The 14,282-nt window shown below is 34.6% G+C and overlaps 1 protein-coding gene across 1 annotated transcript; it reads right to left on the bottom strand.

Annotated features, from left to right (window-relative positions):
- Positions 1-5,974: 5,974 nt before the first annotated feature.
- On the bottom strand, positions 5,975-6,397 carry LOC145240015 (uncharacterized). Its single transcript, XM_080103619.1, has one exon. It carries the CDS (start codon positions 6,395-6,397, stop codon positions 5,975-5,977), a length of 423 nt encoding a protein of 140 aa, XP_079959745.1.
- Between the last annotated feature and the right edge of the window lie 7,885 nt (positions 6,398-14,282).

The following is a 14,282-nucleotide window of genomic DNA, read 5'->3' as shown; positions in this document are numbered from 1 at the left end:
TAAGTGATGGAACCAACCTTGACTTATACTCCACAAAATTGTCGTGAAGTATTATCTAAGCATGTGTATCTACCGCTCATATATCTCTTTTAGACAAGGTCTAAAGAAGAATTTCAAATTAAATATCTCCCTCTTAGACAGGGTCTAAAGAAGAACTTCAAATTAAATATCTCCCTTTCAGACAAGGTCTAAAGAAGAACTTCAAATTAAATATCTCCCTCTTAGATATGGTCTAAAAAAGAACTTCAAATTAAATATCTCCCTCTTAGACATGGTCTAAAGAAGAAATTCAAATTAAATATCTCTCTTTTAGACAGGGTCTAAAAAAGAACTTCAAATTAAATATCTCCCTCTTAGACAGGGTCTAAAGAAGAAATTCAAATTAAATATCTCTCTTTTAGACGGGGTCTAAAAAGAACTTCAAATTAAATATCTCCCTCTTAGACAGGGTCTAAAGAAGAACTTCAAATTAAATAACTCTCTTTTAGACAAGGTCTAAAGAAGAACTTCAAATTAAATATCTCCCTCTTAGACAAGGTCTTAAAAAGAACTTCAAATTAAATATCTCCCTCTTAGACAAGGTCTTAAAAAGAACTTCAAATTAAATATCTCCCTCTTAGACAGGGTCTAAAAAGGAACTTAAAATTAAATATCTCCCTCTTAGACAGGGTCTAAAAAGGAACTTAAAATTAAATATCTCCCTCTTAGACAAGGTCTTAAAAAGGAACTTAAAATTAAATATCTCCCTCTTAGACAAGGTCTTAAAAAGGAACTTCAAATTAAATATCTCCCTCTTAGACAGGGTCTAAAAAGGAACTTAAAACTAAATATCTCCCTCTTAGACAGGGTCTAAAAAGGAACTTAAAACTAAATATCTCCCTCTTAGACATGGTCTAAAAAAGAACTTCAAATTAAATATCTCCCTCTTAGACAAGGTCTAAAAAAGAACTTCAAATTAAATATCTCCCTCTTAGACAGGGTCTAAAGAAGAACTTCAAATTAAATATCTCCCTCTTAGACACGGTCTAAAAATGAACTTAAAATTAAATATCTCCCTCTTAGACATGGTCTAAAAAAGAACTTCAAATTAAATATCTCCCTCTTAGACAGGGTCTAAAAAGGAACTTAAAACTAAATATCTCCCTCTTAGACATGGTCTAAAAAAGAACTTCAAATTAAATATCTCCCTCTTAGACAGGGTCTTAAAAAGAACTTCAAACTAAATATCTCCCTCTTAGACAAGGTCTAAAAAAGAACTTCAAATTAAATATCTCCCTCTTAGACAGGGTCTAAAGAAGAACTTCAAATTAAATATCTCCCTCTTAGACACGGTCTAAAAAAGAACTTAAAATTAAATATCTCCCTCTTAGACATAGTCTAAAAAAGAACTTCAAATTAAATATCTCCCTCTTAGACATGGTCTAAAAAAGAACTTCAAATTAAATATCTCCCTCTTAGACATGGTCTAAAAAAGAACTTCAAATTAAATATTTCCCTCTTAGACATGGTCTAAAAAAGAACTTCAAATTAAATATCTCCCTCTTAGATAAGGTCTTAAAATGAACTTCAAATTAAATATCTCCCTCTTAGACAATGTCTAAAAAGGAACTTCAAATTTTATTGCTCCCGAACTATCGACTAAGCTCCAACCAGTTTTCCCATCGCCGCAATATTGCATCCTTGTACCGTTTTTTTTTTTTTTACAAGAACTTTAATAAAAAGTACTCGGGTGAATTCATGGCACATTACATTAAAGCACTTGTAAAAAACAAAAACAAAAAAAAAAAACGGTACATGAATGCAATATTGCGGCGATGGAAAAAATGGTTGGAGCTTAGCCGATGGTTCAGGAACAATAAAATTTGAAGTTATTTTTTAGACCCACCCAACGTAATATATTCCCGACTAACACGACAAGCAAAAAAGTCCTTTCTTTTCCTGTAAAGGTACCCAGATACTTTGTTTTGAGTTTTCATACGTGATTTTCTTAATTTGAGATGCGTAATACTAATATAGTTTTAATGGAAATGATTAAGTGATACACAGTTTTTTAGATAAATTTGACAGAATAACATTTGATTCTGTTTTCTTTTTTCTTTTTTTTCAATTTATTCATACAAACTTGGCTTGATTTTAAAGTTTAACCCCTTCTTCATTTATATAAAGGATAATAGCAAGAATGGATAACTGGAAGCCACCTGGATCATGGGAGCGAATAATTTGTATCATGATAATTCGCACGAGCCATCAAAATAAAGAGATTATAGTCGCTGCTCGATGCTCACTGAACACTGTAAAACCAATCTAACATGAACTATAAAATTGCAATAGAGACTACGAAACTGCGGCTAAAAGAAAGCAACATAGCAGAAGACCTGATTGCTCTTGCGCAGCAGAATTCCTCAGGACTCTGGCATCGAAATTCGGGCTTTGTCTGGAGGATTGAATGTTTTATTTTTTACCATGAAGTTTACACTAAAGGAACACCTCATATAAGCCTCGCAGAAATTAACTCCCCATAGAAAAATGCCCGCGAAAATCGTCTGATGAAGGCAAAGAAACTTCTGAGCAAAGTGAAACATCCTGCGGAATCACAAACAACCTGGTTCTTTTTCGATGAAAATACGTTTGCCAAGATCAAAAGCACAACACGCAGAATAACAGATGGCTTCTATAAGATCCTAAACACTTTTCTGTGTTCATTCAGACTAACTGTCCCCAAACTGTCATTGTTTTCGGATACGTGTCATCAGAAATTGATGTGATGCCTCCGCATTTTTTTTAATAAGTCTCTGGTTGAATTCAGATACATGCGTGGACTTGCAAATTACTGTACTTAAGCCTTGTTTAACAAGGGTGGCTAATAACGGGCCATATATATGGCAGCACGATTTCGGAAATTTTTACAATGCCTGTTCTTTGTCCTGATAAAGCTGTCAAATTTATTCCAAACACCCTGTATATAACAAAAAAACAACATAGAATTATTTTTAATTTTAAAATAGATTTTTTAGCGTTCTTCTATAGCCGCTATCTTTATAGATTACAGACTTTCTTTATCATTAGACGAAAACAAAGCAAGAGTTGCAGATTATGCAACTTTTGCTTCATTGCAGAAAACTTACTCAGACACGCCTACGTGGTTTATCTATTGTCTCTCCAGACAAAAGAAGATCTAGGATATATGGAGATGGTGATTTGACTGTTTTATCGTATATTAATTATTTTATGATTATTTCATTCTGGATTTCAAATAATTTCTGAATTGAGCATAGCTCCTATAAATACCTTTTGGTAGTAAATTGTGGATTCATGTCTTTCCCAATATCATTAGTGTGAAATTGATGTAGAGTAAGAAGTAGACTTTGTGTTTACTTCCGGCAACGTCGTAACTCTCGCTTCCCTTTTTTTTTTGTTCTTTAGTCTTAACATGTCATAAGTGATATTTCTGACAAAGGGAGAAAATTGTTGTTTTCTGGGTCACTCATATACATCTAACATTTATTGTTGCCTAATTTTTTACTTTGAATTATTAATTTAGTTCCTTATGGTCCTTATGTGGTTTCATGCTTTGTCTGGAGCGATTTCCATGAAAAAATCGATTCTATTCGATCCGATGCGATTCTATAATCCGCAGCGCGCATGCGTGTGTTTTCTGGGTTCATCGCGCCGCCTATAACGAAGCATCTACGCCATGATTGTCTGATTGTCCCATCGTATGAAATATTGATTTGGGAAGTAGACCATCGCTTATGTCTAATCGAAGACGCAACAAAAAAGACGAGACGACTCCCTTCCTTTCCCCTCCATCTCACTCCACTCATTTCGCGTCCTCGTCGACCGATCGAATAGTTGACCTCCTCTACACAGAACCCTGTACGGGCCCACCCTTCTGGCTACGAACGCTCCTCTGTAATAATAACCATCGTCTGGCAGTGAGAGGGGAGACGGAGTAGCTGGTACCGTAAAAGGAGAGAAAAAACACCGAAATAGAACTGCATTCTGTCTGAGTATCAGCTATCCAGCCTTTTGCCGTCTGACAGAACTAATCGTGGCAGATAAGACATCACAAACATTATACACGCGAAACAGCCATGTTTTTATACAACTAGATTTATCGACCCAACGTTGTCCGGCGGTGTATTTACTTGTTTCAATCGTTAGTTTCTATATAAATAAAATAGTAGATGTAGGTATGTGCATGTTTTTGTGTGAAGAGATTTAATCAATAAATTCTACAACTACATAACATTGAAATTAACAGGAAATAGTAATCATATACCAATGATGGTTTATAACAAATAAAATCTTTGTTTGGCTGTATGAATAACGTGTTCAGAAATATGTGGGCACGTTGAAATTCAAAATCTTTATTCCAGTTGCCGACATATTTCGATTACTTTTGCGCATGCGCAAATTCCTTCATTACTTATAGTGGTTAAATTTTAAATCTTTCTTGTCTATCTGTCGATAGCTCAGGCGGTAGAAAACAGGACTTGGCGCTAAATGTTTTGGTATCGATTCTAGCTGATGGCACCCAAGTCATTCTGCATGAATTAAAATATAAGCATAAGAACATGGTGAAACTTTTTTTTTTTAATATCGTTATGAATAGATTTTTTTAAGCCAAAATTATATACGTTTGTTTTTTTAAAAAAGAAATATTTATTTTTATTTACCTTTAAAGATACGATGCAAACTTTCGCCTTAAACGAGGCCTTTCCAAGTGATTTCTTTTTATTAATTATTTTTTTTATTCCTTGAAGATCTAAAAATCTCTGTAGGTTATAGTCCGCGGGGCAGTTTTTAAATCTTTTCAAGTGCAAGCACGTTGTTCACATAGCATTATTAGAAATAGGATGGCACTTATTTTTTTAAAATATATTTATGAATGAATATTAAATTTTTAAGAAAGTCTAACCATATGCTTTTTTTCTTTAAAAGAAATCGATTGAAAAAGCCTCGTTCGAGACGAAATCTTGTATTATGCTTTCAAAAGTAATTTAAAAAAATCTTCCTATTTAGTTTACTACCGAGCAATGCCGGGCGTCCCCTCGCTAGTCTATACTAAATAGACAGTTTGAATTACCTACTAGACATCATCCTTCTCCAGTGTTTTCAAAAGGTTAATCAGGAAAATCTGACAGGGGGATACTTAACCCTACAAGTAAACCCTGACCAACTATTCCCAATAACACATTATTCGAAACCTATATAAAATCCTCTGGACAAGGATATAAATTGGATCATGTTAGGAAAGGTACACCTTCAGTATCCAACCCAGTCCTGTTATTTCAAGTTACAGGACTGGGCTGGATACTCCGTCAAATAAGATGAATTCTATATCCGAAATCTAATAAAACCAAGGGACAATAAGAATGATATACTTTAACGTAGTTAACTGGTCAATTAAGGAGTGGAGAATTAATGTGCTTAGCTTCCTTACTAACTCAGCGCTGTGGGAGTAAAGTAGAGTTTTAATTTAACAATCAACTATCTTTATATCTCATGCAGAAACCAAGTGTTAAACCCAGGAAAGGTACATTTGATTTTTGAGAACGGGGACTGAAGTAAAATGAGACAAAATATAAGGATGTTTTCTGGAAGTATTACACCTAGTGTGTTATTGTTTCATTCAATGCCAGTAGGCACAGGTGAAACGGAAACAAATCCCGACTGCCAGAGTTCTCAATCGGCTATAGCAGCAACCAGCTCAATTCCGGTCAAACCAGATTCCTCTTCAATAATAGATTTCATTGTTACATGTGGACGTCCAATACTCCTTTTTACGTCTGGATTCCAAAATAGGAGCTTTACTTCCTATTCATCATGGCGACTAATATGATCGGCAAGTGCGACACGTCTTTGTCTTACAATATTGAAAACACGAGGTAGGGAGACATACAATGACTTGTTTGTTGGTTGACTTTTCCAGGATTTGTTGTAGGCTAGTCGAAGCATTCTTGTATATTTACTATCGAGATGTTTTCTGCGTGATACGCTTAACGTCCATGACTGAGCCGTACAGAAAGATTGACTCTATGCAGGCTTTGAAGACATTGGTCTTGGTTTCTTTCTTGACTGGAAAGTTCCATACGTTCTCTAAAGAAAGAAGTGCATTCCATGCTAGCGTATTCCTAACATTCGTACCATGTTCGCTTTCTGAATAACCTCCCAGGTATTTTAAATCATCAACACGGTCAATTTCTAATCCATCCGATGAAAGCAAAGGTACGTTTGAAGATCGATTTATATACATGCATTTTGGTTTTGGAGCATTGAGGTACAGCACAACGTCTTGATAAGCCTTCTTGAATCGTTTCAGAAGATCCTGGGTAGACTCAATACAATCATCAATGAGTGCAATGTCGTCAGCATAGTCCAAATCCGCTAGCATTTGAGCAGGCTGCCTATTGCTACGGCGTTGTTTCAAAGCAAGGCCATCACTACTGGCGATTGATGTGCGAAGCGCATAATCGAGAACAATTATGAATAGAAAAAAAAAAGAAAGCAAATCCCCCTGAAAAACTCATGTGCCTATCTTAAATTCATCTGTATCTCCTCCCGGCGTTATCACATGAATTGCGTTGACAACTCTTGTCTGGATTCCATAGGCTGCCAGAATTTCAATCGTGAAAAAAACGTGAAAGATTCCTAGCGAGTACGAAGTTTATATTTGTAAACCAACGCGTATTAGATATTCAGTTATAATTAGTGCATGTGACTTCTTTTTATAGCCAGAATTTCTTGATATTGGATTTAAAGAGAACAAAGTTGGATAAAACGACAACATTAAATATTTCAGCAATTATTCATTCGAGCTCAAATAAGATTCCCTCGACACGGATTTACACTGGATCAAATGAGAAACGTCTGATGAAGGCAAAGAAACTTCTGATCAAAGAGAAATATCTTGCGAAACTACAAACAATATAGTTCTTTCCTTGGCGTTTTAACTAAATGATATAGAACAAACGAATTTTTTATATATAGAATTTTAGGTTTATAAATTTATTTTATCGTTTGCTATATATATATATATATATATATATATTGAAAATTTTCCGGGGAGTACAGAATTTTATAACGGCTAAATGCAGACCAAAAACCATAATGAATTTAAAAAATACAAAATGAAAATAAAGGTTCGCTTACCAGGTTTCGTTCCTCGGTTATCAAACCTAAATCGGGAACAATACGATTTAAAACAAACAAAAAAGTTATGAAACTGGCGGGGGTAGGAACACCCCCCCCAAAAAAAAAACAAATGAACAGTGGAAAAATTAAATAGATACTAAATTAAGTCCAAGAAGATTTTTTTTTTTTGCTTGCAAAGAGAAGGTCTCAATGACTTAATAAAAAGAGTCTCTAAAATTTTCAAATGATAGGGAGAGTGCGACTTACTAAGGATCGTAAACATATCAGCACTGAAATTCGTGGCACATGCATGGTTATTTATAAGATGGTCGCAAATCGCAGAACCATACGTAATACTCAGAACATCCGAGGGTGAAAAATTTGCATAACGAATCTTTGAAGGCACATGCTGTTTCAAACGAAAATCTAATCGTTGCGATGTTCGCCCAACATAGTGCGCACTGCAACTACATTTAAATAAATAAATAATAGAATTATTATGGTGGGGGAAGATCTTTGCAAAAAGACGGCAACATAGGCCTAGTTGAAAAAACAACATGCGGGTTCGATGCAAAATAACACCGTTGCACAGACAAATAAATTTGCTTAGCAACTCGGTCACTGATGTTACCTAGCCAAGGTAGACGTAGGTACACAGGACATCTATTAGCTAGAATACTTTGGGTTTATGAAAATTAGAAACTTTCTTATTGATAGTAGTTTTCAACAATATCCAATCTTGGAACGAATCGCATATAAGGAGGAACCGTTTCATGAAAATACAGGGTAGAAAAAGAAAAACAAAAAACAAAACAACTAGCGATCGCTTGTCTAGTAGAAAAGTTCTGTAAAGACTAGATCTCATCATCAAATGCATTTCTAAGTCAATTTTGTATTCTGTCATACAAAACGGGTACTATGAGCGTCATCTCCGCAGGTCTGGCAGTAGTACTCTATTGTAGGACGTGTTTGCCTCTTATATAGATAGAAAATAGCATTTGGATGCATGTAATTTCTTCAGTGATTGGATGATCCACACCATTTTTAGTAATCTTGGCAGCAAATTGCGTGTAAGTTTTTTTTTTCTTTTTAGATGTGATGGTTAAGAGACTTCCACGAGGAAATATTACAGTCAGCACATCAGCGGTTGACCTGCCAGTGCGAAATCTATATTTTTGTCACGAAGTACACTGCATTCGCTGAGATTGTTCAAAGTTTCTTGTTTTATCAGAGATTCAAACAACTTACTCCCAGTGCACAGGAGACTCTGTATTGAGATGCAGAAGACTGATCACCAGTATTATTAGATACTTTGCAGACCAAAGAGATTTTTCAAACAGATAAAATGCAGTTATCCTTTTAGGCGCCGATTGTATGGTTTTGTAAGTAGGTCTGGTCACAAAGGCTGTAATTTGTAGCAAATCTCTTTGCAAAATGCGTGGCTTTATCAGATACTGAAGAAAATACCTTAGACCAACTCATGATGAACGAAACGGAAGTCTTACACCTGCCCCATGCCATGTATGTTTCTTGTCAGATCGTTGAGACAAAATCAATAATCAGTTCAATTACAGGCAACTTCTCTCTATTATGATGATGACAAAATGGCGGCCTGTGACACGGTCCAAATGTATGTAGGCTAAATAAAGGTCACAGAACCGAATATATAATAGAAAGATTACTAAAATATTGAAGTTATTTCTATTAATTATTAATTAAACTGTATTAGAACGTCCTAGTCAAATGTTGACCGTCTTTCAGAATGAAGGATTATGATTAATGTTGGGACGATTAATCAGAATAGAACATCGTAAAATCGGTGCTTTTTGGAGCATCGGCCTCGGTAACGGAATCTGAAATATTTTGCCTATTTTCCGATACCAAAAACGAGTCTTTTAATTTTCAGTCTTATTTGTTTAAAACTTAATTTGCTATTGCTGATACCAATGATAAAATCATAGTTATTGATTTAAAGTACTGGTAAAACAAAAATCTATAGATCATCCTCTTCATCTTACCCACAAGTGTATTTTTATGTTAGCGAAAATGTATACGCATAGGTTGTTATGATTATGCAAAAGTAACCCCGCCCCACACACACAATTAAAAAAAAAACGGAAGAATTTAAAAACATATTTTTCATCTAGCAATTAATGATATAGATATAAAATTTCCAATGATTTTTTTTTAAAAGTGCAACAGAACGTACATTACATAAAATAAATAAAATAAATTCAAGGTAATTTTTTGATTTAATTTAAATTAAATGTTTATACCTTACTTTGTAAAATTTATAAAAGTGCACTTTGAAGAGAAATAAATTTCAAATTGAATTTTGTAAGTCTATTTTTAAAGCTTATAGTAAAAACATTTTGTTTAACAATTTTCATGCCTTGGATGAAATGCTTTTCTAACTTGTATATAAGTAGAGATAGGTATCCGTTGTATTTAAACATTGCTGGTAATTAATTAAAAGCAAGTCACAATTAAGTGATTAAAAAATCGTAATGAATACAGACAGACCATTTGTTGGGACCTGACATTTTTCAGACCCAACATTGCTTCACTATTGTGACGTGACTAGAAGCTGCGCGTCAGCGTGATTTAACCGTGGTCGCTTTGAAGATAGAAAAAATGTAATATAATGCCTAATATCTATCCAAATTATTTAGACGCCTTTGATTTCCCAACGAGCCGAGATTTTGAAAAGGCCGAATTTTCTCTTTGTTGATTTCTCAAGTCATCTAATTAAATTTGACCCAGACAGCGTGTAGTGGACATCGGTCAGCTAAGAAAAAAAATGATTCATGTATTACCTATATCAATACAAACCTTTTCAAGATGACCTCGTGCATGTCTACTGCAATATATATATAAACTGTCCGATGTATCAACGTTGACTCATAAATAATGAAGTCTCGCTTATTTCAAGATCAGTCCTTATGGAAGCCTCAGCCCGGCATATTTGTTTGGTATCGCTACAATAATTAAACCATGTACGAGCTACTTCAATAAGTTTCCAGACTTTTTTTGCACAGGTATTTAAAATTGTCGTTAACTCTTGAAAATTCGGTACGTTATTGCTATACACCTTATGAGATGACTGGTCATTTTATTTATGATTTCAGGTTTAAATAAACAGCTTCAACAGGAATTAAAGTATAATTTCATTTTATAATTTTGTCTCGTTTTATTTCTGAAGGTAAAGAAAAGGAAGTTGAAATTACTTTTTTTTAAAGAAATGTTATGCTTTCAAAAAAACTAAAAGTTTAAAATAATGAAAATAGTATTTCTCCAAAAGTTCAATTTATATTATACAAATGAACTAATCCCGTGATGATGAACTCATTAAATAAAAACACGTAGTTACTTCATTTTCGTTTGCTGTTTTGTTTTCTTTTATTCAAATTCTCGTAAAACGCGAAAAATTCGGTAAAAAATTGTCTGAAAAAGAGAAGACATAAAAAAAGTCGGGGTTTTTTTTTTTTTGCGTTAAAAACTATTAAACGCAGTTTCTTCCTATGTTCGCATTTCGCAATTTTAAATTGCCACGTGATGCCACCATCGGTCGCGCATGTTGCCTAATAAACCTACGAAAGCCCATAGTGCCATTAAAAGTTTAAACTCGTGATAGGATATAGTACAGCCAACTGTTTAGACTTACTTTATATCTATCTATACCTGACACAGATGGGTACTATATTCTTAAGTAAAAGAAATACATTTTTTTAATATCAACTTCTTCCTGTGTTTATACACGATGATCCGAACACGAACAGCATTTCCTTCATAAAGAGGATTTTTAACCTAATGAAAGATATTATCCGCTATCACCAGAAAAAGAACGGACTCAGAAGTTTACCGACTAGTTGATCTCTTCACTTTGCATACAGAAAAATGCTGGATATTGAAAATAACAAGTGAAGCATGCATGGTCCCCCGTGACTGCACAATGAACGAGGCATAAAAAATGATTAAGTTCAGCATTTCTACCCCCACCCTTCATCTAACCCCAAAAGACCCCAGGGGACGTCAAATCCTGGCCTTTACATATGAAAATTTGAGTTCTACACCATGCAAAAAAAGAAATAACCAAGTCCATCATCGCCCCGCCCCCCATTTAGCTCCAAAAGTCCCCAAGGCCTTAACATACTTAAATTTGAGTTCAGCAGTTCAGCACCATGCAAAACTGCTAATTATACATACACAGAAAATGTTTGAACAAATATGGTAAAATTGTCCCAAAATAGAATGTTTTTATTATCCCTAAAATAGCCCCTGGGGCACATTGAAGAACTATCGCGAAGTATAGACAAACAAAATTATATAGAAATCAGTTAGTTACAACTTTTCAGAAAGTTTTTTTAAAAATCCAAGCTATCATTTTTTTAATAAGCACAAATGTGTCAATTTTAGCCATTTTAACTCGAAAAGCACCCCTAGGGGGGGGCAACTGGAGTTTTCCTAGAATATTCGTTGTTACTTTTTTGCACATATCATGCTTAATGTTTGTGCAAAATTTCAAAAATTTCAAGGTGTAGTTATCGAGAAAAGTGCGACAGATGAACGGACAAACGGACAAGGGTGAATTTACAGGTCCATCCTCCCTTTGTTGGGGGGGACCAAAAATATAACAATAGAGATGATAACTTACTAGCGCAATGTTTGGGCTATCGGGCGGTCATTTTCTATGGGGGAAATGTGCTTCTCTTTAATTAAAATGACAACAAGTCTCACAGATATTTCATTATTATTTTCATTATTATTTGCTAAGAATTCTAACAAAGGTCAATATCCATGATTATTTACTGAACCGATGCTCTTCCCTAGAGATTTCCACTATTCTGCACTTATTTCGATAACAAATGGAAATGACTTTGCGTTATCACAGCAGCCACGTACCATAGGTTTATTACTGGCAACGACAATTGGTCTTCTCTAGGATTTAGGTAGCAGTAAGCCTCCCCCAAGGTCCTAGTAACCTCCGTACTCTTTTAGTTGTTAATTCCCTCCCTACTCGGTCTTTTCAAACTCTTCGGCTCCTACCAATTATTTTATGTGATGTTAGCCAAGACTGCTACCTTAAAAGGAAAGTTTATTACGTTTGACCAGTTTCAGTTTCTTTGGCGTTCCTGCAATTTCAAAAATCAATTTTTTATAAAATTTTAGTAGTTTTAGTTCCCTGGTGTTTCTGCAATATATGCCTGTTTATAACCTTTTAGAAGTTTCAGTTCCTTTGCGTTCCTGCAATAAAAAAAAAAAAACTTTTAGCAATTTCAGTGAAATTAAAAAGCAGTTTATAACATTTTAACAGTTTCAGCGTCCCAGTCTTTCTGCAATTAAAAAAAAAGTATAACATTTTAGCAGTTTCAGTTCTCTGGCGTTCCAGAAATTAAAAAAAAAAAGTTAACATTTTAGCAGTTTCGGTTCCTTTGCGTTCCTGCAATTAAAAAAGAAATGTTATAGCCTTTTAGCAGTTTCAGTTCCCTGGCGTTCTTGCAATTAAAAAAAAAAACAGTTGATAACATTTTAGCAGTTTCACTTCCCCGGTCTTTCTGTAATTTTAAATATAATCTTTAAGAGGTTTCATTTTCCCGGCGTTCTAGCAATTAAAAAAAAGTATATAACCTTTTAGAAATTTCAGTTTCCAAGCGTTCCTGCATTTTTTTTCTATTGCTGTTTCCATGTAGTGGTTAATCGAGAATTTATAAAAGAAAAGAAAAAAAAAAGATTTCAGCCGTTTTCATCATTGTTGCATAGTCTCACTCTTCCCTTTGATTCCAATTTTTCTAATTTTTTTCGAGTTTTTCGAAACTGTCTCCAGTGCTCCTACAATTATTCTTATTTCTTCTTCTTCTTCTTCTTCTTATTATTATTATTGGTTAGGGTTAGATATTACTGAGTTTGGGTGACAAGAAGTCTTTCTATCTATCCAGTACTCGCCACCTTTTCGGTAACTTTGCAAATGAATTGGCATTACCGCAACAGTCGCTTGCCATTGACATCTTCCTGGCAATGGCTATTGGTTTTTGCTGGGATTTGGAACGGCAGTAAACTTACCCAAGATCCCAGTCTTGTTCGCACACATCTAGTGGAAGACTGATTAGTGCTTACCCTTCTCTGTGCTTCCATCCTCTCTGACCCTTCAACTACTTGGTGTGGTGCCAATGAATGCTGATTCTATATGAGAGGAGTCAATTTATAATTTTGCAGTTTTAGTTTTTTCAGTTGCATTTTTTTGTTTCACTTCTGTTTCAGTTTCTATGAGTTCGGTCTATGAGTTCGGTTGGCGTTTGTCGCTCATGTGGATTAGTTGTCGCATTCGAGGTTTTTCCTTAATATTTCAGTTGTGTTCAGCATTACTGTCCGTTGCATAGTCTCAGTCTTCCAGTCGATGCGGATTTCTCCAGGTCTTTTTTCTTATTCTTTCGAATTGTTTTCCTACTCTTCCTATAATTATTGGTATTATACTGCTTTTCTTCAGGTTCCATATTCCATTCTATTCTCTGGCCACTTCTGCATAGTTATTTCGTTTTTTTTTTCTGTCTCTTTGATTCTCACTGGTGCAAAGGGACGACAAAATCTACAATTTTGCAGCTTCTTACTGTCTTGTTTATTATTATGACATTCGGTCCTCTTTCCTGTATGAGTTTGTTTTTATATGCGTGTCACAGAGGATTTTGTGGTTCTTTCCTGTATGAGTTTGTTTTTATATGCGTGTCACAGAGGATTTTGTGGTTTTTTCCTGTATGAGTTTGTTTTTATATGCGTGTCACAGAGGATTTTGTGGTTCTTTCCTGTATGAGTTTGTTTTTATATGCATGTCACAGAGGATTTTGTGGTTTTTTCCTGTATGAGTTTGTTTTTATATGCGTGTCACAGAGGATTTTGTGGTTCTTTCCTGTATGAGTTTGTTTTTATATGCATGTCACAGAGGATTTTGAGGTTCTTTCCTGTATGAGTTTGTTTTTATATGCATGTCACAGAGGATTTTGAGGTTCTTTCCTGTATGAGTTTGTTTTTATATGCATGTCACAGAGGATTTTGAGGTTCTTTCCTGTATGAGTTTGTTTTTATATGCATGTCACAGAGGATTTTGTGGTTCTTTCCTGTATGAGTTTGTTTTTATATGCATGTCACAGAGG

The sequence above is a fragment of the Euprymna scolopes genome, chromosome 2 (genome assembly GCF_053919585.1).
Source record: "Euprymna scolopes isolate OS-2025 chromosome 2, ASM5391958v1, whole genome shotgun sequence".
NCBI classification, from domain to species: Eukaryota; Metazoa; Mollusca; class Cephalopoda; order Sepiida; family Sepiolidae; genus Euprymna; species Euprymna scolopes.
Note: the sequence above shows the minus strand (reverse complement) of the source record. Positions and strands in the feature narration are given on the sequence as shown.